Here is a 22,793-nt window from a genome sequence, read left to right as displayed (position 1 = left end):
TTGTTCCTGCCAAGTTCCCTTGCCGAATACGACCATGCCTACCTAACGACTCGACAAATTTTAAAGGAACGATTCTTGCCGTCGGATACTTCGAAAGCAGCCATCGGACTACGTCTTCGTTCTGGTCTTCTGACAAAGAACATGTCGAATATACCATACATCCCCCTTCTCTCAGTAACCGGAAGCCGGACGCGATTAATCGCTTTTGCAGTTCTACCAGTTCGACCAGTTGCTCTGGTTCGGTAAGCCGAGGAATGTCATCCTGAGTTGGTTCCTTGCTCTGTCCCTTTTCTAGGAGCTTTTGAATATGTCTCAACGACCCATCCGTTGTGCACTCAGCATCCACCAGCACTCGATCAAATAGGCTGATGATGGGCGTATTACTAGATGACAGCAAAGAATCACAATGTTTGGGTTGCTCTAAGCTAATCAGTGCGTCTAGTCGCTTCCGTTGACGGGCCCTGGCACTTTTGTTCATCCGTTTTCGCTTCCCCAAAACATTCTCCTCACTCGCCGCCACTGAGTCAAAAACCAAGTTGAGCGATCGATTTTCCATACCAAATGTAGTGCCGTCGGCCAGATATAAACGAATTCGTGAGTCGTCGCTTGGTGTTGCCAATGTACTACTCCTGGTGATGCCTTCGTGCATTAATTGATACTTGTGTACGACTTTTTTGCACACCGCCATGCGCGACTCCGATACATCCACACCAATTACCATTGCCGGGGTACCCTGGTGATTCAAAAAGTCCGACATGGCACAAAGTTTCAATCCCGGTGAACAGCACAAATCTAAAACGCGTAGCTGCAATGGCTGCCCGTTGTGCGTTTCCGAATGTGCACCCGCCGCCTCAATGATTGGCGTGTGGGCGTCGTGCTGATCCGTCAACAAGGCTGCCACGGCAGCACCGGAGCTTACATCGTGTCCGTAGACACGAGCTGACTGGAACGACTTGGATCGTTGCAGAGGAAAGTCTCCCGGCAACGCGTAAAAACCAAACGCATCGTCTAACCACGGGACCGGAATGGGGTACACACTCGGTGTTGGCAATTCAGCCTGCCGGAATTGCAAACGTGTGTGTGAGAAGCAAACATAAACACACACCTAGCTAGAGGTGTTTCAGAGGGCTTTCTTCCTTAGTACCTTGAGCAATTGCAGTGTCTCATCCCGATCCCACCGCGGATTCAAACGTATAAATCGGCAGGGGAAACATCCATTTCCGGCTTCCAATAGGCTTTCCAGATTCACATCGTGCTGTGCGTAGAATTTTTGAAGATTCTTTCCGGTCAGTGTGGGGCTTTTTTCCGACGCCTGATCCGACATTACTTTAGCGCGGTTCGTGTTGGACAATAACAACAACAACAGAGACAGCTGCAATAGTTCCCGTGTTTTTGTGGAACTCTTCTTGTATGACGCATACCAGTCCGTACGGAAGGAAACAAGGGCAGATCACTCGCTTGTCTCCGGAAAAACCTTCCAGCCATTGCGCGTTTTTATAATATTAGTGAAAGTGTACACCATAAGTGTTTTAAAATTTAAAAACTGAAAGACGGTATTCATCCGTAGCTGTCAAGTAGTGAAGTAACGGCAGTCGGACAGAGGCTGTCATTTTTCCCGCCGAAAGAGTCACGGATGGTAAAACACAAAATCGGTGCCCTTCATCATTGCATTGACAGTGAGTGAGAATGCCGGCACACATCCAAATCACCATGGCAAAGAAAGGGATCAGCAAGACGGTCTCCTCCGATGGAATAGAGGACTCGATGATTGATGGCAACAACGTGAGTGCAGAAACAAAAGATCGGAACGAAAACCTTGACGAGGACAACGAGAACAGCAGCAAGGCGACCGTCAATGAAGTGCCTCCGGAAGAAGCATCAGAAACCGTGGACGAAGAGACCTGGGATCTCGCTCGCATCCTTCCAGCATCACGTGACAATGGCGTGGTTGCACCGTGTTCTACCGAAAATTGCCCTGGTAAGGCAGTAGCAGTGTGGATGTCCAGTCTGGAACCGGATGAGGAGTGGCTCACCTGTGAAACGTGTCAAGCTGCGGATTTTGGCGGATGGCCCGAAGGAATCAAACCCAACGATAAACCTCAAGATGTCGTTCTCACCACAAATTTGGCGTCCATTACTGACCGCTCCGACGAATTGACAAAGAACAGTGAAGGAAAAGATACAGAAGATGAACAGAGAGTTGAAGATCCCGAGACGAAGGAGTCAACGGCACCGTCTCCGTTCGAGGCGGGCGATGGTTCGCATCCCGTCAAAGATACAAAGACGGATACTCCAACAGATCTTGAAGCGGCCAGCCCTGACGACAATGACGAGGAAACAGTAGAAACATGGGAACTGAAAAGAATCATGTCAATCGAAGATATCACCGGATCAGAAGCCACAAAGTGTATGTCAGAATCTTGCAGTTTGCTTGCCGCCTGTCTGTACGTTTCCAGCTTGGACCCTGCTAGTGAGTGGTACACATGTGTGGATTGCCAGGTATGTAGCAGGAAAATTTGAACGACCCAAGGAGTGCTCGATCGTCAAAGATACTGACACATCGTTTACATCGCTCTGCTCCGTCACTAGGAATTAGATTATGATGGTTGGCCGGAGCTGAATGAGTTGCCGATCCAAGCAATGTCACAAAAGCACAAAGATGCCTTGAAAAGTCACTGCTCAAAGAGCGAGAACGTCAACATGCCAAACTTTGAGATTTGTACTGGAAACTCCATGGATGATATGCTCAAACCCGGTATGATGTTGGGAGTCGCTCACTTGCCAAGTCCAGACGGAGAGGAAGTGTGGGATCTTACGAAGATTATGTCGATACATGATATCAAGGAATGCCCAGTCAAATGTTCAACAGAAACTTGTACACTTCCGGCGGCGTGCATCTATAAATCCAACTTCGCCCCGAGTACGAAGTGGTATTCTTGCCTCGATTGTCAAGTAAGTTTGCGTATTCTTTCGTCTGAAAGACATCAAATATCGCTTCACTGGCGCTAACCTTGCTCTTCCTTGACATAGGAAAACGACTACGGAGGTTGGCCTGATCACCTTTCCGAGCTTCCCGTGACCTACCTGACTGACGATCACCAGCATTTCCTCATATCTCAATGCTCCAAGCGGAGCGATGTGGACATGCCCAATTTTGACGGCGCTGCGGCAAGTCCGGTCAAAGACACTGAATCAATCGACGTCACTAACACTCTGTTCACGCCTCCTCCCAATGGTTCCACGGTTCAGAATGGAATATCCATAGCCATGGCAAACGTGACCCCAAGCCCTGCCGCAGAATCCACCAAGGTAGGTGCCGCGAAGGGAAACTCTAGGCCAAGTAAGCAGCTGATAGCGTTACATCGCAAGTGGCAGGAAGCTGCCGAATCCATGGGAGGTCCAGAAGCTCGCATTGTTGTTAGCAAGCCTATGGCGAAGAAGCTTGTTTTTGATTTAATGTACGATGCGTTTCGTCCGATGAACATTACGGACATTCACAAGGTAACAAAATGTGTCGTGACCTTCTACCCAGATGCCAAACACAGTTTCTCACGGCTGCGTCAAACTCTCGCTAACAGGGGTTGAAAGCGATTGTTCCATCGCCTGTCTTGAAGGCTTGCTTAGACGATATGGCTTTTGACCAGTACCACGCTGACGTCCATTTCGCGGAAAGCGACGACGAAGACGGCGGCAAAAAAGAGAAAGCGGTCAAGAGGGATCCAAAGTATGCCGAAGATTCCTATGCGGGTGGGCTGTCGTTCAAAGTGGGGCGCAATTCCAACACCAGCCTCTACTATGTCGATCATTCTAAACTTAAGAACAGCGGGAACGGAATCCCGCGTGATGAGCGTGATGAACTCCTTTCTCTATTCCACAAGACCAAAGCTGAAGAAGCTGCGTTGAAGGCCCAGCTTTTAGAAGCGACAAAGAACACGACCCAACTCTTGTCTGAACCGACCAACGAAGAAGCGATAGCCCGTCTAGAGTCGGAGGAGGCCGCATTGACCAAACTCCAAGAAGCAGTCGAGGCGGGCCGCAAGCTGAAGGTCAACGAACAGCAAAAGGATCATACCAAACGCCGCATTGATAGCATGACCGGTCAGTGGCGCAAGCGCCGTCGCATATGCATGGACTTTTTGATTGCTATGGAAGAAAATACGGAAGGTATAGTAAGCGTCAAGAAATGTTTGGGTGGAGACGGCCAGATCGAGATCGATTCCGACCAAGCGATTGTCACGAGTGCCATGGCCTTTGGTAACAAGAAGCGTTCCCGTACGCTTTTGGCGAAGAAAGTCCCCGTGGGGTCACTCACCAAGAAAGCCAAGACATCACACGAGTCGTCCAGTCTCTCACCGAATGAAGCGTTCGTAGCCGTCACGCTGAATAGTCAGGGATTGGTGGAACGCATTTATCTTGACAGTTAGGATGCGGAGCAAAGAACTCTATTCGGGAAGCATGGTGAAATATAGTGCAGGATATCAAGCACTTTCCATAGCCTCGTCATAAATGTTGCAAGTTGCGTGAAAACCAGTCCTAATAGCGTAGCTGCAACGCCAAATCTGCAGATTATAGCTGCGCATTGTCCTTAACTTTCTTCTGCAACAGTCGCAGAACCGGATTCCACTTCTTCCTTTTCGTGCACGAGAACCACCTTTCCAGTGGCGTGGCCTTTCTCGAGATACTCGTACGCTTCTCGAACATCGTCTAGAGCAAAGGTTCGGTCCACAACGGCCCGAATGGTGGCGCTTTCGAGCAAGTCCATGACGGCTTGCAGCTGTATACCGTTCGGTTCCACCACCACGAAGCTGTATTTGAACGGTCCAAAGGTTTTCGCTTTGATCCAGTTCCAAAGTGATCGTGGCCCGTTGCCTTGTTCCGTTCCAGAAAAGGCCCAGTCCGAGCCTACAATGTTTAAATAATGGCCACCGGGTCGGAGCACCTCGCTCGCCAAAGTTCGGTCTTCGTACAACCAACTGACGGGATCCAGCACCACATCGACGTTGTGTACCACCTCTTCAAACGGCTCGTTCCGGTAGTCCACCACCTGATCACAGCCGATACTACGGAGAAATTCGGCCTTTTCCGATGACGCTGTGGCAATCACGCGCATTTGCAAAACGTGTTTGGCATACTGGATCGCGAACGATCCGACCCCACCCGCTCCGGCTTGGACGAGAATAGTGCGTTTTCGTGGGGCCTCCGTCGGTGATTGCGAGACAGTGACGGATTCCAGGGCTTGCAGTGTGGTGAGTGCGACCAAGGGTAGAGCCGCGGCATCCCGTAAGGATACTCTGGGTCCGACGTGGGCCACGAGATTGGCGTCGACGGCGACGTACGATGCGGCCGCCCCCCAGCGGGAATGAAGGAGCGGCAACATGGCAGCGACGCGGTCTCCGACTCGGAACGGACGCACGCGTTCGACGTCGACTCCGGAACCCACGGCCACCACCACACCGGCCACGTCCGCGCCGGGGATCTTGGGTTTCGGGACAACCCATGACGGAACCTCGTTGCGACGGTTTTTGTAGTCACAGGGGTTTATGGAGGAGGCGTAGACGTGCACGAGTATCTGGTGGGGTTGGAGTTGCGGCTGCGGTGCGTCTTGATGTACTCGCAAGACAGAAGTGTCGCCGTGTTCGGTGTAGAGCACGGCCTTCATCGTGGCCGAGTCGCTCGGGGGCGACGGACGCCATTCCAGCGAGCGAGGAATGCGAACGTAGCGGTGGAGAGCCCAGGCGAGACAGATCACCACTAGAGCGAATGTTTTGGCCGTCATGGTGTGTTGTGGATTGTCTACAGGTATAAAGGAAGGAGTGTTGTCCGTGAGATGTCTCTCTCTCTCTTTTTGTAGGCGTTGAGAACGAAATTGACTTCTGTCTGTGAGTAACCAAATGAACCGTCTCGAAGCGGTTCGAGCTTCGAAGATACCCACTTTGACATGACAAGGGAGCGAGTTGGGGGAGTGGGGGCTTCCAGTAATGAAGGCTACAAGAAGAGAACACGATCAGGACAGTCTTTCTGTATCGTACAAGGGACAGACACTAAACGAATAGGTAGCTCTCTCACAGTTTGCGTTACTCAACTTTTTAGACGGATACCGTCAAAATACCAAGACTACTTAGGCTATCAAATGGATTTTTGAATATTCTTCTTACTGTTAGGCATATTTCAAGATACCAGCTGACTTATCCTTCGAATACGGTGGTTCGTTCAAACGAGATATATCGCCAAAAACATAGGTGTTCAATCTTCTCTCGAGCCAATCTATTTTTGTTGTTGTACAATCCCTTCGATCAGAAATGATTGTGAGTTTTTTCGTCAGTTGTTGTTGTTGGGAATGTTGGGAATCTCGCACTTCCAAACAACAGCAGACAACCATCAATCAAGCGTGATGATCATGAGCTTGAGAAACAGCCCATCCAGGGGGAGGATCCATAGTCTAGCCGTGATAGCGACGGCCTTCATATTCGTTTTGCACATGTACGTTGGTGTATACGAAAGTGCGTCTTTTTACCAGCAAATACCCATGATTGGCACGTGGTCTACTGAGTCAAAGTCCCGTGTGGAGACAGACGACACCAAGCGCGCTACCCGCAAGCATTCCATGAGAGAGATTGTGCCGGAACCAGTTCCTCGACCTTTGATTGAAACTCTCGTTACTGGACAAAACGTTACAGGGGACGTTGCGTGGCTCCTGAATATGGCGGTGCTGGGATTCTCAAAGTGCGGTACATCCTTCATGATGCGCTATCTCGGTCGACACGAAGAAATAGCCATGCTGACTGACGGTGAACACTGTGAGCTGACAAGGCGCAATGAAGATTCGGCCCTTATCAAGTCCTTGATGGATGGGCTTCCCAGCGGAAAGATAGCGCGCGGCTTGAAATGTCCTATCCATTTGGAAAGCCCCAGAGCCATGCAGAGCTTCTCCCGATACTTCCCGAACACAAAGATAATTGTTGGAGTCCGACATCCCGTCCTTTGGTAAGTAGTATGCTTGAACACACATGAGCAACCAGAAAGGGCTCTATCCTGATTTCTTCTTCTAATAACATTGGAACAGGTTTGAATCCTTCTACAACTGTGAGTGGATATATGCTGAATTCTTCTTTCGGGACTGTCTTTGTACCATAACTCTCATCCAACATATTTGTATTCAGATCGGCATCGAGACGGTAAGACCCAGCTGCTGCCAGCCCAGGAACTGATTGGAAAATGTGCGGATTTGGGGCCCTTTGAAAAGGTGGCTTCGGTCTGTACCGAAGGAGCCAAGTTCCACGAGCCTTTGGCTCGCTTGGGAAAGACGAACATGCAGAGCACAGATGAGCGACAATACTTTTCGGCCGACGCGCAGAATGTTTCAGACACCGATGCTTTCTCCGGTATGAAAGATCTTCGTGTACGACGTAGCCCAGCTCCAGGACAAGGACCACGACCGTTCTCAAATCCTACTACAAGACTTGCAGAACTTCCTGCAAGTCACAAAGCCGTTCCAGCCGATGGTGGTAGAGCCCAAAAGACTGCATGACGGAACCCGTATTGATATCTGTGACCCCGAGTACAATCATTTACGCGAGGTACTTGTGGATACTGGAGTGAAGGCGTCGAGATGGATTCGGCGATTTTTTGTCCATGCCGAAGGCGTGACGGTGTCGTCTCCCAAATTTTTGGACCAGGTGTTGGCCAAGTGGGAAGAAGATCCGTGCGAAGAACGCCGGGCCGAGAAGAGCTCCGCCCCATCCCCTTGAATCAGATTGCCATGTACAAGTTGTAGGAGTCGTCCAGTTGATAAATTATGCAGGTATTGTTCGACCGGTACGCATCATGTTACTTCTATAGTTGTGGCGTTTGCGTTTTGTTAGTATCGTATTATTTTACATTAACAGTAACTCGAAATCAAGAATAGTAAAACAGGGGAGGGTTTTGAGATCGGGCTGCGTCCCTCCTCGTACTGGCCTTTTTCCCGACCCCTTTGTCTCGCAACATTACTGTTATGTACCCGTCGGTCTACTGCCTCGGGCCGTCCTTTCGAACGATCGAAACCCTTCATCTCGTCATCCCCCTTCTCGCTAGTTCACCCATGGAAGCCTTGGTGCGTACCATCGATACGGCGATAGTCAATTGCGACTTTGTGACGCTAGCGAGCGTCTTTTCCGATCGTGGCACCACCGATTCCTGGCACGCCGTCGGGCAGGGCGAACAACGTTCGGTGGCGGCCCATTTTGTCCAAGCAGTCGTCGCGAACGAAGCCTTTCTCGTCCAAGCCCTCTCCAATAGTACTAACAGTATAAGTGTAGAAGACTTCATGATTGCAGCCTTGAATCATTTACCCGCGACGGTCGACCGAGCCGCCGACAATACACTAAGGCAGCGGCTCTTTGACGCCAAGATCAATCGAGACGACGTCGACTACGTCGGCGCCGCCCAAATTCTGGCGGGCATGCGGATGGACGACGATCCGCAGTCGATCTACTACCTCACAGCCTCGGCACGGACGGATGTGTACGTCAAGATTGCCGAGTGTTTCCTCGCCGAAGACCACGTGGTGGAGGCGGACGCTGCCGTCACCAAGGCCGGCACGGTGGCCGAGGCCATCCCGGACAAGGCGGCACACACAGCACTTCTCCTGCGCTACAAAAGTACGTACGTCCGAGTACTAGACGCCAACCGAAAATTCCTAGCTGCTGCCCAACGGTATCACGAATTGAGTCAATCCGGGGGGGATTTGATCGACGCCGACGACTTACTCCAGCTCCTCGGCCGGGCCGTTACCTGCGCCATTCTCGCTCCCAACGGTCCGCAACGACAGCGCGTGCTCGCGCATATTGTGGAAGACCCCCGTTTACCGCAACTGGATCAAATAGATGCCTTTGCCACGCACCGGACGATTCTGCAAAAAATGTGCCGCCACCAGATTCTCCCCCGCGCCCAACTCGAAACCTTTGAAGCATCCTTGGCGGAACACCAAAAGGCCATCATGGGGGACGGTCTCACCATTATGGAGCGGGGTGTTGTCGAGCACAACATGATGGCCGTTTCGAAACTTTACCGCACTATTTACATGGACAAGCTCGCGCACATTTTGGATTTACCGGTACCCAAAGCCGAAGCCTTGGCCGCCAAAATGATCACGGACGGATCCTTGAAAGCCTGCTTGGACCAAGTAGAAGGATTACTGGAGTTTCAAACACCCGAACCACCGACCCAACGCTGGGATCGAAATATTACCAGCCTGTGCGTTGAACTCAATCAAGTGGCGGAGGAAATCACAGGTTTTCGATCCCGACAAGGATTGTAGATGGACTTTTATAGTAATGTTATTTTACCAATGTACACCGCAACTAATTGCAAAATACGCACCCATCATATGATTGGCAGTAGTGTAGAAGGCTTGCCATACGATTCCAGCTAGGAGTATACCAACCTTTCCTTCAACCCCATCTATCTTGCCACACCCGCCGTCCATTCGTCCTGGTGAGCTCCCCGTGCGCCAGTCACTACACCAGCGGAGACGGAAGGCTGCCAATTTCTCGTTCGATGGTTCGCTGCAATGCGCTCAAAAAGAGCGTGAGCGAGGCTTGGGGTCGACGGACAAACAGGGCGTGTGCTTGCAAGGCCAGCCGACGCAAACTGCGTCCGCTCAAGCCCTCGGCCATCCCCGCCAACGACACCAATACCGTGCTCGGTTGGCTCTCGTCCGACCGAGCAATGTCTCGGAAGGCAAGCAATGCGTCGGAAGAAGGATTCGATATTGTTAGTATCCCGACCCGCGCAAGTTCGTCTAAACAGGATCGCAAAATTTCGTAACGGGCTTGGAGGCAAGGCAATCCGATGTATATTTTGAGATCGGCGCGATCCAAAAAGGCGGCATCCACGGAGGCGGTCAAGTTGGTGGTGGCGATCACCAATACATTGGGTAAGGATCGTAGTCGATCCAAGCTGGTCAACAAAGAATTGACGGCCCGGAGCGCATCCGACGGTTCCCCAGTACTGGTCAAAGCTGACCGGCTTGCCGCCAGGCTCTCAATCTCGTCAATCAACACACAAACCAAACAGGACGGGTCATCCTGCACCATATCTCGAATAAGCTCAAAAACTCGATGAATAAGTTTACCGGACGTGGAGAACCATTTGGAAAAGAGCGAATGTGAGTGGATCTCGAGCAGGTTGGCTCTTGGAAATCGTGCGGAAGTACGTATCGCGAGCTTGTGCGCCAGGGAGCGACCTAAACTGGTCTTACCCGTACCCGGCGGCCCGTGGAGCAGCAAAAGCCGATTCCAGTGCACCACGTGGCTTTGCACGTGTTGGTCGGCGAATAACGAGGCCGAAGAAGCGAAAGAAAGTAAATCTTGGCCAATGTCGGTTTCAAAAATGAGGGATTCGTAGACGCCGTGCAGGGATGCGTGCGGCAGAGCGAGGTTTTCACACGCCGCTGTCCAATCGCCGTCGCTTTCTCCGGGCTCCACTTCTTCCAGGTGCGCTTCTTCCGTGCTCAAAACGTACACGTGCACGTGGAGGAAGTAGGCAGCATCAACGGACAATGCCAGACTCGTTATCGACGCTATGGCGGAGTCGTCGTGTTGTTGTTCAAACACAACGAGCAAACTTCCCCCGTAACTGGATCTCAAGAGATCTGGTGTGTCTGGGCTGTTGGCAAGAGCAGCACCGTTACCGAGTGGGAGTGGATCGGTACGCTGACAGAGGTACTCTTGCCAGGTTTGGCGCAAGACTGCCAAGGGTGTGGCGCAGGTTTGTGCAATGGCGATTTCCACGTGAACCAGGGGCTTGTCGTCCACATTGTCGTGCAAATAGAGACTCATTCTTGCCGAGACAGCAATGAAATTTTACACCAATGCCAACAGAATGCCGATTCGAATGGAAAACAACACTCACTGCCAGGAACGTTTCATTCACTCTACCAGCTACTAAGCAGAGAGAGAATACGAAATATTGAATTCGATAGGTGAAATCACGGTCGAGGGGCCGACCATGCAACGCTTGAAAGAGGCGATTGTGCTTATCTCAAAGATTTCAGTTATCGGTCAAGCAATATGAGGTTGTTAATGTGTTTGTCCGACACACGATTATGCTCGCAGCTGTGTATATGTAAATTCGGTTTGGGAAGCCCGCTAGCGTGATTGATGCGAACCTTCATGTGTTTTTCCTGATATGAACAGAAGTGGTTCCTTCTTTTGCACCACTTTTTCGATACGCAACTTACGTCTCCCGTGAAATTGATGTGGATAGAGTCTCATTCCGACTGGAGCGTTCCACTTAAACCATTTCTAACTTACAACGCACCATCGGCTTCGAGATTGAATCCAGGGCGGTCCTGGAAGTGGAGCCGAACCAGTACGATGCTGATGGTCGTCCCAACCCAACCTGACGGCTTTCTCCACTTTCATAAAACCAAAACATGTCCTATTCACCGAGAGGGGTATGTCCCTGTCTTTTTGCCAAACAATGTATACCTGCATGGATCTGTCTTTCCTAGCGAGACAGGAACACTTGTCTATTGCAATCGTTCTTTGCCTCACAGTCTTTGATTTGCCTTCTCCACTCTCTCTCTTTGCTGAACGGTGTCAATCTTTGGTGCTTCGAAACAGAATACCGTCTACTTCCCCACATCGCCGACGATGGAAAATCGAGTCGATAATGGCACTACCACTAAACCACCCCCAAAGGCACCCCGCTCCGCCTTTATGTGTTTCACCGACAACAAAAAAGAAGCCCTTATGGAACAGCATCAAGTGAAGGAAAATGCAGATGGTAGGTAACAAACAGGAAATTTGCGTCTATACCAGAATCAAGAAGCTTCGTTGGCCGGAAAATCCCTTCTTTTCTAACAAAGAACTCATATGTAGTTTTGAAGCTCGTGGCGACTGCTTGGAAGAAACTCAGCGGCCGCGAACGAGCGTATTGGGACGAAGAAGCTAGAAGCGACAAGCTGAGGTAAGGAATTCGCGACCTGACTGTAGCAGATGTCGAAATCGCTTTCTGATTTTGTTGAGATTGTTCCTTGTATTTGCGTTTACAGGTTTGTCCGGGAAAAGGCGGAATACAAGGGTGTTTGGACTATTCCCAAACGTCGGGCCAAAAAGCATCCCCTGGCGCCCAAGAGGCCCATGTCAGCCTTCCTCAAATACTCGCAAACCCGTCGGGCTAAGGTCAAGGAAGAGAATCCCGATATGAGGCAAGTCACCGCCGGAGAGGGCAGGATCCGTCTATCAAGATTGCTGGAATTAACCTCACAACCTTCCTCTTTACAGCAACACGGACGTGTCCCGACTCCTGGGAGAAATGTGGCGTAATGCAAGTAAAACAGAACGAGCCCCGTACGTAGAAGTTGAAGAAGAGGAACGGGCACAGTACAAAGAAGAGGTAAAGCGGTGGCGCCAGAGTCAGGCACGGATGGATGCCGATACAAGAACCAGTCACGATGCAGTCTTGACCTGCAGCAACATCGGTGACTTTCCTGCTCCGATGACTCCAGTGCCGTCCTATTTTGAAGATCCTCAAGCTTATCATAATTTTGAACCGCTTCGAATTCAATCGGTCGATGATGCTATAAACAAGGCGGATCAGCGGATGTCCAGCAGCCGTCATCATTCGCCTACGTTAGCTGTCACTCAGTCTAGTTCTACGGGAGGAGACAGACCCTTGTCGAGGAATGAAACGTGGCGAGATTCTTCGGAGCAGTCTCCGATCCACCGACAAGACCAGCACATTTATGGGCAGTCGTTTCGTCCAGCTCTCCCTGTGCAGAAATCGGGGGCACGCACTCCGTTCCGCCCAAGCAATAGAGAAGAAACATTGATGACGAAGCGCGACTTCAAGATACCGAGTCAAGGGGGATTTCGGGCGTTTGGGAACAATTATCAACAACCGTTCCGCCCCTTGTATGATCATGGTGAGTAGCTCGTTTGATCCTGCGATTTAAGTACTGCTTTTCATATTTCTCACATTTGCGTATCAACAGAGGTTTCGCCAAACGGCCGAGCTTTCGTTCACGACTTCTACAATCCCTCTGCAGGAATCAATCCTTACTCTCACTCCATGCCTTCGGAGACTTACGCATCAACTCCAACGACGCGTGACGAAGTCAAAAAGTCCCAAACTACGAGCAAATATTTCTCACAAACATATTCATACGGCTGCTATCCTTCTCCGTACCCAGATTAAGTTTTCTTTTCAAAACCTTCTCTATATTTTTAACTCATTGTAAGCAGTAACGATTTGGCCTTTCTCTAGCTATAGCCGTACAAATACTACGAGGGCGGAATAAGTATCCCTTTTTATCGATTGCAAGCGAATACGACCGGTCTTGCAATCGCACTGCAGAGCAAATTCATCACTCGTCCTCCTCACTTTCGTCAGACTCTGCAGCCGCAACACTCAAGGGAATCCTGTACTCTTGGTCACATCCAAGGTAACTGTCGCTCATGCAAAACAGGGTCAAGTCGTAATCGCCTGGTTCATCTGGGGCGAGAAAATCTAGAGACAATTTTTGCTTGTGTCGCAAGTTGACACGTTTCAGGGATAGCAATGAGTTGGTGGATGTATCCCCAACAACAACCCACCATCCTTCCTTCTTTGCAATCGGAAACAGTGGTGCCGCAACTGTTCCAAGCGCCTCCATTTCGGCTTCGTCCATGTCATCTTCGTCAACTTCGCGCTCTAATTCGACCACGATTTGTACCGGATTGCCTGCGGCAACGTCTTCGACATCATGTACTTTGAATGAGACCTCGATACTTGGGTATGTATTGCAAAATACCGCAACGTCAGCCATCTTGTCATCGGGGAGCTGTAAAAGCTGATTACGGACGTCGTCTTCTATCGTCAAAATATCGAACACTGTTTCAACAGGTTCGTCGTGATTTCGGCAACGTCCTATGATTTCTTCCGTGAAGTGGGGCACTTGCTTCAAGACATGATCTTTATTCCAAAGTCCTTGCACGAGCATCTGACTTAACTCCATGGCGGCGAGCGCAGGCTTTAGCCATCCGTTGCTGCTGATTACATCTACTATGGACTGTACGAGATTGACGGCCTCCTTTAGCATGCTCTTCTGATCGGATCGCAGGTCAGCACCAATAACCTTACGACTAAAGTGACATTGCAAAAGAATCAAGGCTTTCGTGTTTGCATCGTAATTCGCACCGTCTGGAGGCGTATACGGCAGGGTTCGTGCGAGAGATTTCAACGTCCTGTCTTCGCCGAAACGAATAGGAAACTCTGAGAATTCCCAAGCCGCCGACAAAATTTCCATGATACCCCGAATTTTTGTTTTCTCCGTTACGGACGAGGCAATGAGCTCGATTGTTCGGTACTGAACATAGTAGTATGCTGCGATCATTCCCAAGTTTAACGGAGATATATCACCTTCTTCCGACATGCTACAGCATTTGCTCTCTTCCAAATCGCCAATGACTGTTTCAATCATCTCACTCAAGTATTCGCTAAGGAAAACATTTGAAGTACCCCGCAGTCCATAATATGTCGGGTTCTGAGGAAGACGGCGATAGAGAAAAGACCAGGTCAAGTAATCGATTGCATCCTGCATCGACGACACTGTCTTAGTTACAACTTCAGCATTCAGTGGATCATGCAGGTATGAATCAAGATGGCTTTCGATCGGCACTGGGTCGTATATCAGCTTCTTTAGGTAGTCTTTTTTGGGGGCGTGACATAGAAGAACGCATTTACCACTCGATCTTGGATCATGACGTCCAATCATGTGAAGAATGTCCATGACCGGGTAGTCAAGGTGTCGACCCTCCCTACCGTCGTAAACTTCCGTGCCCATAATAATGACCAGTCGCCCCACACAACGAATCTTCCAGCATACGTCTGTAGGACAAACCAGAATCCGCAATGCCCCAGAGTTGTAGAGATCCACTACTGTATTCCAATCGCTATCTATCATTCCTGCGTGAAGGAAGCCAATCCCGTTCGTCACAACCTGTTGCAAGGCAGGCTCTCGCAGTGTTGAAGCGATTTCTGCGAGAGTAAGCGTATCTACAGACTTGCCAACGTAAGACCCAAGCCCTTGTCCATCTCGAAATGTCATAAGATCAATCGCAGTAAGTTGAGCCTGCCTACGGCTCGGGGTAAACACAATTGCCGTTCCTTCCCCGATATGCCTCTCGACGGCACTGAAAACAGGCTTGGCCATCGCCATAAGCCTCGCTGAGTAATTCGCTTGTTCAAAGGACTGAAAAAAGATTTCGAGTGGCATAGGCCTCGCCTTTGAAGAAAAATTAAACAAACTCTTTCCAGACACGCCCATCCATTCCCCCACATCTCGAGCGTTTGCAAGCGAGGCACTGAGACCAACAATTCGCATGTTTGCGACAGTCTTGCCATCTTCGCTCTGCCCGATCATATAACGAGTTCGAGATATTACAACTTCCAGCGTCGGTCCAATGATACCTCCAAGAAAATGCAGCTCATCGAAGATCATTAGGGCAACATTCTGCACTGCTTTTCGTTGCTTCCAGCGGCGACTGACCATATCCCACTGCTTTGCCGACGATACAACAACCTTTCCTTGAGAGAGGAGCTTCAGATCTGGACCTGTTTCCCCACTCAGTCGGACAATAGAACTGCTTGGAAGGATGCGACCAAAAAGAAGCCTCCATTCCGTGAACGTTCGGTCTGCGATCGCGTCAGTTGGGGCAATGTACACACACACACCGTCAGCGTTAGTTGTCAGCATACGCAAAACAGCGAACACAGCACAAGTCGACTTTCCCGCACCAGAGGGTGCACAAACTAGACAATTCTTGTCGGTTTTAAACAGTTCATGAAATACTTGGGTTTGAATTGGGTTGAACTCTTTGTAAGCGAAAATCTCCGACAAAGCAGAAACTCCAAGAGCTGATGGTAAAAGAGGCTGTAAATCCAACAATTCGGTTGGAGGAGAAAACTTTGAAGGTAGGATCATCTTGCTGAAGGAAACAGGAAGCACAGCTGTGGAATGAAGCCACCTATCCGACATTACACGAATAAAATATGCTGGCGGAAGCGGCTCTAGCACTGGGACTGAGAACAGTAGAACGTGCTCCTCATCTGCATTGCTGCTCTTCAGCGAAAATAACTCATGATGCAGAATTGTATCGCCGTTGACGTCTTCGACTATAACATGAAAAAGCTGCACATATCCGTGTATCGTCACATCGAAATTAAACGATGGCAGTAGGGTCACCTCAATGCGTAACATAGATCTCGTTAGTGGCTGAATCTGAGCCGACAATTCGAGACGAGGAAACTGCTGAACAAGTTTGTGCAAAACACGGCCCATTTTAGGAACGCCGACGAGCTCCCCGAGATCGGCTGAGGTCAGATCGTTGTATCTCGCCCATTCTATATCACTTTTACGCTCAAGCTTCCTCGCGACAACTTCCGGGACGTTCTTAAATTGTCTCAAAGGAGACTGACTTCTCCAAATCCGATACGACACCATGTTCGACATGTCAAGGCAAAGCTTAGCGAGAGAGGACCAATTCCTCCGAAGGGCAATTTCAAATAACGCACGCATGATACGTGCAGCTGATTGCTGAATGAAGGCCATATCAGCGACCAGGGCAAAGCCGTCGAGTCTAAGCCGCGATATGTAGGCTTGCAGAAGAATATTAACTTTGGCCGAAGCTTCGTTTGGACTTTCTTTTACTGGAATTGGGACACGCCCGGAAAGTTTAGTGAGCTCCAATTTCTCCTCCTCTCTGACAGTTATGTGATGAAACTCCCCACTAAGCGAGAACAAACGAAGAAGCTCAATATCAGACATATTAGATCTCATGTGTCGACTGTACACAGCCATAGACGAGTGTGAAATGTAAAACTGGCTTGATATGCGGCCCAAGGGGGTTGCTTGCAACGCGCCGCTTTTCCTGTCGTAGCGAACGAGATGACTTTTCTCAAGAATCGACGCGGCAGAGTGGGCAAGATCAAGCCGCCGCTTCTTCAGAGTGCGGTCATCTAGAAACGAGGTCTCTGATATTCCGTAGAGATTTGGATTCTGCAGCATACGGACGAAAAGAAACGTGTAACCTAGCCAATCGACAGCTTCGGAGATGGTCTGAATCGTTCCTAACACAATCTCAGCATTTAAGTGGTCTGGAAGAGTCTTGATGAGCTGACTTTCGACCGGAAGCTGCAAGTTTGTGAGCGACAAGTAGTACTGTAATTCGCTATGTTGCGTAAGAATAATTCCTTCGCCCTCGCTATCGTACTGGGGGCGTCCTGCCCGGCCAAGCATTTGTAACACATCGAGTGGGCTTAGTTCGGCCCAGCGGCCCTTGGACGGATCATAAATCTGTGTACCTTTAATAATGACAGCATGCGCAGGTAAGTTGACTCCCCAAGCCAGAGTCGCGGTACAAACCAATACGGCAATGTGACGGTCCGCGAAAAGATCTTCCACAAGCTCTCGGTCTTCGCGAGCCATTCCAGCATGATGAATCGCAAAACCGTAAGGTAAAACATCTTTAAGATCGGCGTTCTTCACCGCCGAAGACTCCTCTCGAAGAATCTCCTGTGTTGCCCCCTTCTCCCGGACAAAATTAGTCGACTCATCCCGTTCCAGAGCAAGATCCCGCAGCGCTTTGGCAGTTTTTCCAGTCTCGGCGCGACTGTGAACAAAAATCAGCATCTGATTTCCATTGCGTCTCTGCTCAATAGCCTTCTCATAGCAGATTTCGTTCTGCAACTGAAATCGCCGGAATGCATTCCGCTCCGTCAATCCAATGTACTGCATTTGTAGAGGAACGGGCCGATACGAATGGTCGAAAAAGAAGAGACCTTTATTGTGGTCTACGCGAAGAAAAGTAGCGACGTCGGTATAGTTCGGAAGTGTTGCCGAAAGGCCTACAAGGCGTACAGGTTCGGATGTAGTTTCCACTTGGCGAATAATTCGCGCTACAATGCTTTCAAGGACTGGTCCACGTTCGTCGTGCAGAAGATGAATCTCATCCACAATGACAAGCTTGACGAGTTGCGTAAAAGCTCTTCCTTCTCCTTGGCGCGTAACAACGTCCCACTTCTCAGGTGTAGTCACTAGAAGCTGCGTTTCAGAAATTTGCTGTCTCGACAAACTGCTATCACCCGAAAGCTCTCTGACCGTTACTCCGTAATCCTCAAGCCTTTCGGAAAAATTCTTGACAACTTCTTGCACCAACGCTTTCATGGGTGCGACGTACACAATCTTGAAAGAGCTCAAGTCAAACGAGTCCTTCGCGTCGGGGTCGTCATCGACTTGACGGTCTCGACGATACTGGCCCAGGATGTTCATCATGGTCAAACACGCCACATTGGTCTTTCCAGCACCAGTTGGGGCGCACAGTAGCAAATTTTCCGAGGAACGCAACGCTACGTCACACAACTTGGACTGTACCCGGTTCAGCTTTTCCATTCCTTTAAAAGCGGCATGCGTCCAAGACGGAAGCTCGTCGATACGAATAAGTCGCTCGTCCTTGGGAATGACACTCCGGACCGCAGGAACATGGACTTCTTCGTAACCTTTCTTCATGGCCCGCCAGGATGTATCGGGAAGGTCGCACTTCTTATTAGTCATTGTGTGGCTTCCCTCTGGGAATGCTAGAATGTCAAGATCCAACTCGTTTGCTTCTTCTTTTACTTCGACCTGCATTGCAGTCTCGTCGTCTTCTTGCTTGACTCCCACCGAGTCGATTGCTTTGGTAAGATCCCCTGTAGCTTCACTCTTGAATGCATCCGCCAGGCCCTTCATACGATCGCGCGTCCAGTTTTCGGCTCTTCCCTTGGAATGCAGCTCTTCCCAGACACACTTCCCCTCACCGGTCGGTTCGTTCGCCAGTGCTTCTTCGATTGCTTTACGTTCCTCGTCCGACTGTGCGCGTTTCATGGAAATGCATGCCCAAACTCGTACACGGTTACGGAGAATGAGCTTGATGGTATCAAAAAGATCAAAGCCGAGGAGTACGAGCAGTCGATTTTCGCACTCCCGCATGTCCGAGTTGGTACGAAAATCGATAATTCCCATAACCTGTGCCGCCAGCTTGGCCGATTCGTCCGCATCGTCAACGTGCTTGGCCAAATGACGCTGCAAAAAGTGGGCGTCAATCTCATGTACCGACAATATGCGGTCGCCTGCACGACTCTGCTTCTTGGCCCCTACGTCATCGGCGCCCTGGACTATGATCTCCTCGTCCACGTCTCGGAACGCCTCGGAATCCTCCTCCGCTTCCGGGCCCTCCTCCTCGTCTTCAGAAGAGGACGATGATGTGTCAACGACCACATTCTGATCGATCTCACTGTCGTCATGTTTGTTGGCTTCGTCTTCGGATTCGTCGAAGACCACAGCGACCCCCATTTCGTCGTCCACCTTGTCATCATCCTTCAGCTGTTGGTCCTTATTGTAGTCATCCAATTGTTTACCGTACTGCAGCAAGGCCGTGAAGTGTTCGGTGGAAAGTCCCCCGGATAACCGCGGACTCTTACCCGTGAGCAGGACCGATATTGTCTCGTGACGTTCCGGATCCCGTAGATTGGGATCCTTGAGTGTCGCGAGGACTTCTTCGGCAGCGTCCCGCAACACTTGCGGTCCCTGATTCCCCAACAACGCCTTGGAGCCAATGATGGTCAAAATACTTTCGTACGCCGCCTTGGCTTGTTCCGTCGTTGGCTGATAACCGGTGAGATTGCCCAAATCGAGAATAGTCTCGTTTCCGTGAGCGACCCTTCTGGACGGGGGTCCCGAAGGTACGTGTTTGGCTTTTTTCGTCGGCGGCGGGGGCGGTTGTCCCTCCTCCACCCGATCGCCCATGCGTCCAATATCCCGCCGTCCGCGTAAGGTTTCGACCTCACCAGTGCCTTCGCTGCCCCGCACCCGTCGAGACGACCGATCGGCCTGTTCTACTTTGTTGGACATGGCATGGTACGCGTAGCGCTTTTGGAGTTCCTCACGTTCCGCCATGCTGTTGTGTGTCAATCGTTTCCGGTTGTGGCTGTTGCTGGTGCTATGTAAGGAGAGTCGTATTGGATTGGCAGCCAACGAACGCTCTTAACTACGGACTATGAATACGAGGAGGTGTGGAAAACCGTGCCCAATCTCCCACGCGTAGCCAATTGAGATTGTTGTTTGTTTATTTGTTTGGTACTCGCAATGAGGCGAGGAAAACGCCAACGGTTTATCTCGTTGGGTTGCCGACACGATCCATTTCCGTACAGAAACAGACGGTAGAATCTGTTTTGCGGACGACTCGAGAGGAGCGAAGGAAAGACGGACAAGTGGAATCCTCTCTATAGTAAATTTACTTACTGTTAGTCACAGTTCATAAGTAAGCTAACTTGAAAACTTTTCTCTGACGTGATGTACGGTACTTTTTTTGTTAGAAACTCAAGCGAAACGACAGGCAATACCATTCCGTACCACCATCTCTACAACCTACCACAAAAAACAATGCTGCGTAGGTTCATACAGTCAAGACTGCTATGACTTTACGAGGTAGTCCGATTCGGCGGGGACAGGGCGGAATTGCTCTTGGCCCGGCGCTCTTCGCACGGATCTTCTTCCCACTTGGCCAACACCTGGTCCAAAAATTTGGGAGACGACACCGTCACACCTTTGGCATGAAAAAAAAATCGCCGAATCCATCTCGACGCCTTCACTCCAGTATCCACAAGTACCTCGCGTAAACGGTTGTACTCGGGGTCACAAATATCAATGCGTGTTACGTTTGAGACTGGTTGTCGCTCTGCCACCATCGTCTGGAAGGGCTTTGTGACTTGCAGGAAGTTCTGCAAGTCTTGTAGAAGCAGTTGAGAACGATCTTGGTCCTTGTCCTGGAGCTGGGCGAGGTCGTACAAAAAGATCTTCTTGTCGGAGAAATCAACGTTGTCTGAAACATTCTGCGCGTCGGCCGAAAAGTATTGTTGCTCATCTGCGCTCTGCATGCTCGTCTTTCCCAAGCGAGCCAAAGGCTCGTGGAAGTTGGCTCTTTCGGTACAGACCGAAGCCACGTTTTCAAAGGGCCCCAAATCCGCACATTTTCCAATCAGTTCCTGTGCTGGCAGCAGGTTGAACCAAGTGCGTTGCTGGCGAACTGATTACAAATATGTTGGATGAGAGTTATCGTACAAAGACAGTCCCGAAAGAAGGATTCAGCACATATTCACTTACAGTTGTAGAAGGATTCAAACCTGTTCCAATTTCATCAAAAGAAGAAATCAGGATAGAGCCCTTTCCGGATATCGATACTTGTATTCGAGCATACTACTTACCAAAGGACAGGATGTCGGACTCCAACAATTATCTTTGTGTTCGGGAAGTACCGGGAGAGGCTCAGCATGGCCCTGGGGCTTTCCAACTGGCGCGGACATTTCAAGCCGCGCGCTATCTTACCGCTGGGAAGCCCATCCATCAGGGCCTTGATAAGGACAGAGTCTTGTGTACCCGTCGACAACTCGCAGTGTTCACCGTCAGTCAGCATGGCTATTTCTTCGTGTCGACCGAGATAGCGCATCATGAAGGATGTGCCGCACTTGGGGAATCCCACCACGGCCAAATTTAGGAGCCACGCAACGTCCCCCGTAACGTTTTGTCTAGTAACGAGAGTTTCGATCGAAGGTCGAGGAACTGGTTCCGACGCAATGTATTCTATTGCTTGCTTGGAATGCTTGCGAGTAGCGCGCCAGGTGTCGTCTGTCTTTATACGGGACTCTGACGCAGTAAACCGCGTGCCAATCATAGGTATTGGCTGGTAAACAAACGCTATTTCGTTTGTGCTAACGTACACTTGTAAAACAAATGTGAAGGCCATTGCTATCACTAATAGACTCTGGATCCTCCCTTTGGGTGGAATGCTTCTCAAGCTCATGATCATCACACTTGATTGATGGTTGTCTGCTGTTGTTTCGAAGTATGAGATCTCCAGGAACAACTGACGAAAAAACTCGCGATCATTTACTGTTCGATAGGATTTTACAACGACGAGGACGATTGGCTAGAAAGAAGAACGAATACCTATGTTTTTGGCGATACATAAATTTTAAACGAACCAATATATGCCAATGATAAGACAGGTTCCTGGAAGTGTCCTAAGAAGAATGTTCAAAACCAATTTCAAATTCTATATACTATGTCTAGACGAATTTCGAATGTAGAAATTTCATACAAATCTATAACCAGCCTCCTTTCTTGTAGAGAGAATGAACTATGTACAGTCGGTGGGTAGGTTACTTCGAGAATCATTGTAGAGCCTTAGCTTTTCTGACAGGGCTAAGCTTGTCTGGGAATTGTGGTTTATCAAGGTTTTGCTCTCCAACAACTTTTGATCTTTCTTACTGTGCGCCGGTTCCATTTCGATGAGTTCGCTCTATTAATCACAAACACCTCGCGTAAATGGTTAAATCGACGTCACAAAAATCTTATCGCGTTTGATTTTCTGGGGCTCTGTCACCGTCGGAAGGAATGGCTCCGTGACGTGCAGGAAGTCTTGTATGTCCTCTGAAAAGATTGTTGAGCGGTCTTGGTCCCTGTCCCGAGTTGTGCCGGGTCGTACAAAAGGATGATCATGCCGGAGCTAGCATCGGTATCTGAAACGTTATGTGTGTAGGTAGAAAAGGAACACCACTCTTTTACGCTATGTAGGCCTATTGATCTCTCTGTGCCTACTTTTCCTTAATTTTATGCGATATTCTCTAACTTTTCTGCAGGTTACTTCATTTGAATCCGCCGGGCCCCACCTTTGCAGAGGGTCCTCGTTTTTTCCAATTGATCCCTGTGCTGGGAACAAATGCAACATGGTGTG

At 49.8% G+C, this 22,793-nt stretch overlaps 9 protein-coding genes across 9 annotated transcripts; 4 read left to right on the top strand and 5 right to left on the bottom strand.

Moving 5' to 3' along the window:
* Positions 1 to 195: 195 nt before the first annotated feature.
* Positions 196 to 1,324, bottom strand: PHATRDRAFT_47143 (predicted protein; the record flags this gene model as incomplete). Its single annotated transcript, XM_002181197.1, has 3 exons — positions 196 to 213; positions 347 to 1,057; positions 1,145 to 1,324. 3 exons carry the CDS (start codon positions 1,322 to 1,324, stop codon positions 196 to 198), a joined length of 909 nt encoding a protein of 302 aa, XP_002181233.1.
* A 189-nt stretch (positions 1,325 to 1,513) lies between these two features.
* Positions 1,514 to 4,424, top strand: PHATRDRAFT_47142 (predicted protein; the record flags this gene model as incomplete). The annotated part of the gene is made up of 4 exons (XM_002181370.1): positions 1,514 to 2,499; positions 2,590 to 2,952; positions 3,031 to 3,501; positions 3,579 to 4,424. The coding sequence occupies exons 1-4, from the start codon at positions 1,687 to 1,689 to the stop codon at positions 4,422 to 4,424; spliced, it is 2,493 nt and encodes an 830-aa protein (XP_002181406.1). The 5' UTR covers positions 1,514 to 1,686.
* A 28-nt stretch (positions 4,425 to 4,452) lies between these two features.
* PHATRDRAFT_47141 (predicted protein) lies at positions 4,453 to 5,776 on the bottom strand (the record flags this gene model as incomplete). Its single annotated transcript, XM_002181196.1, has 1 exon — positions 4,453 to 5,776. One exon carries the CDS (start codon positions 5,774 to 5,776, stop codon positions 4,586 to 4,588), a length of 1,191 nt encoding a protein of 396 aa, XP_002181232.1. The 3' UTR covers positions 4,453 to 4,585.
* A 621-nt stretch (positions 5,777 to 6,397) lies between these two features.
* On the top strand, positions 6,398 to 7,832 carry PHATRDRAFT_47140 (predicted protein; the record flags this gene model as incomplete). Its single annotated transcript, XM_002181369.1, has 4 exons — positions 6,398 to 6,984; positions 7,064 to 7,083; positions 7,161 to 7,399; positions 7,467 to 7,832. The coding sequence occupies 4 exons, from the start codon at positions 6,398 to 6,400 to the stop codon at positions 7,746 to 7,748; spliced, it is 1,128 nt and encodes a 375-aa protein (XP_002181405.1). The 3' UTR covers positions 7,749 to 7,832.
* Positions 7,833 to 8,000: 168 nt separating this feature from the next.
* Positions 8,001 to 9,298, top strand: CSN4 (COP9 SigNalosome subunit 4; the record flags this gene model as incomplete). Its single annotated transcript, XM_002181368.1, has 1 exon — positions 8,001 to 9,298. Exon 1 carries the CDS (start codon positions 8,081 to 8,083, stop codon positions 9,296 to 9,298), a length of 1,218 nt encoding a protein of 405 aa, XP_002181404.1. The 5' UTR covers positions 8,001 to 8,080.
* Positions 9,299 to 9,497: 199 nt separating this feature from the next.
* On the bottom strand, positions 9,498 to 10,412 carry PHATRDRAFT_13779 (predicted protein; the record flags this gene model as incomplete). The annotated part of the gene is made up of 1 exon (XM_002181195.1): positions 9,498 to 10,412. A coding segment is annotated over one exon (915 nt), but the record flags the coding sequence as incomplete, so codon positions are not given.
* A 1,224-nt stretch (positions 10,413 to 11,636) lies between these two features.
* On the top strand, positions 11,637 to 12,918 carry PHATRDRAFT_37272 (predicted protein; the record flags this gene model as incomplete). The annotated part of the gene is made up of 4 exons (XM_002181367.1): positions 11,637 to 11,769; positions 11,865 to 11,952; positions 12,038 to 12,279; positions 12,326 to 12,918. The coding sequence occupies 4 exons, from the start codon at positions 11,637 to 11,639 to the stop codon at positions 12,916 to 12,918; spliced, it is 1,056 nt and encodes a 351-aa protein (XP_002181403.1).
* Positions 12,919 to 13,351: 433 nt separating this feature from the next.
* PHATRDRAFT_21388 (predicted protein) lies at positions 13,352 to 19,957 on the bottom strand (the record flags this gene model as incomplete). The annotated part of the gene is made up of 2 exons (XM_002181194.1): positions 13,352 to 19,237; positions 19,274 to 19,957. 2 exons carry the CDS (start codon positions 19,955 to 19,957, stop codon positions 13,352 to 13,354), a joined length of 6,570 nt encoding a protein of 2,189 aa, XP_002181230.1.
* A 524-nt stretch (positions 19,958 to 20,481) lies between these two features.
* PHATRDRAFT_37270 (predicted protein) lies at positions 20,482 to 21,803 on the bottom strand (the record flags this gene model as incomplete). The annotated part of the gene is made up of 3 exons (XM_002181193.1): positions 20,482 to 21,086; positions 21,164 to 21,183; positions 21,265 to 21,803. The coding sequence occupies 3 exons, from the start codon at positions 21,801 to 21,803 to the stop codon at positions 20,482 to 20,484; spliced, it is 1,164 nt and encodes a 387-aa protein (XP_002181229.1).
* Positions 21,804 to 22,793: the final 990 nt, after the last annotated feature.

This window comes from Phaeodactylum tricornutum, chromosome 12 (assembly GCF_000150955.2).
Source record: "Phaeodactylum tricornutum CCAP 1055/1 chromosome 12, whole genome shotgun sequence".
Lineage (NCBI taxonomy): Eukaryota > Bacillariophyta > Bacillariophyceae > Surirellales > Neidiaceae > Phaeodactylum > Phaeodactylum tricornutum.
This window is presented reverse-complemented; position numbering and strand designations above follow the sequence as displayed.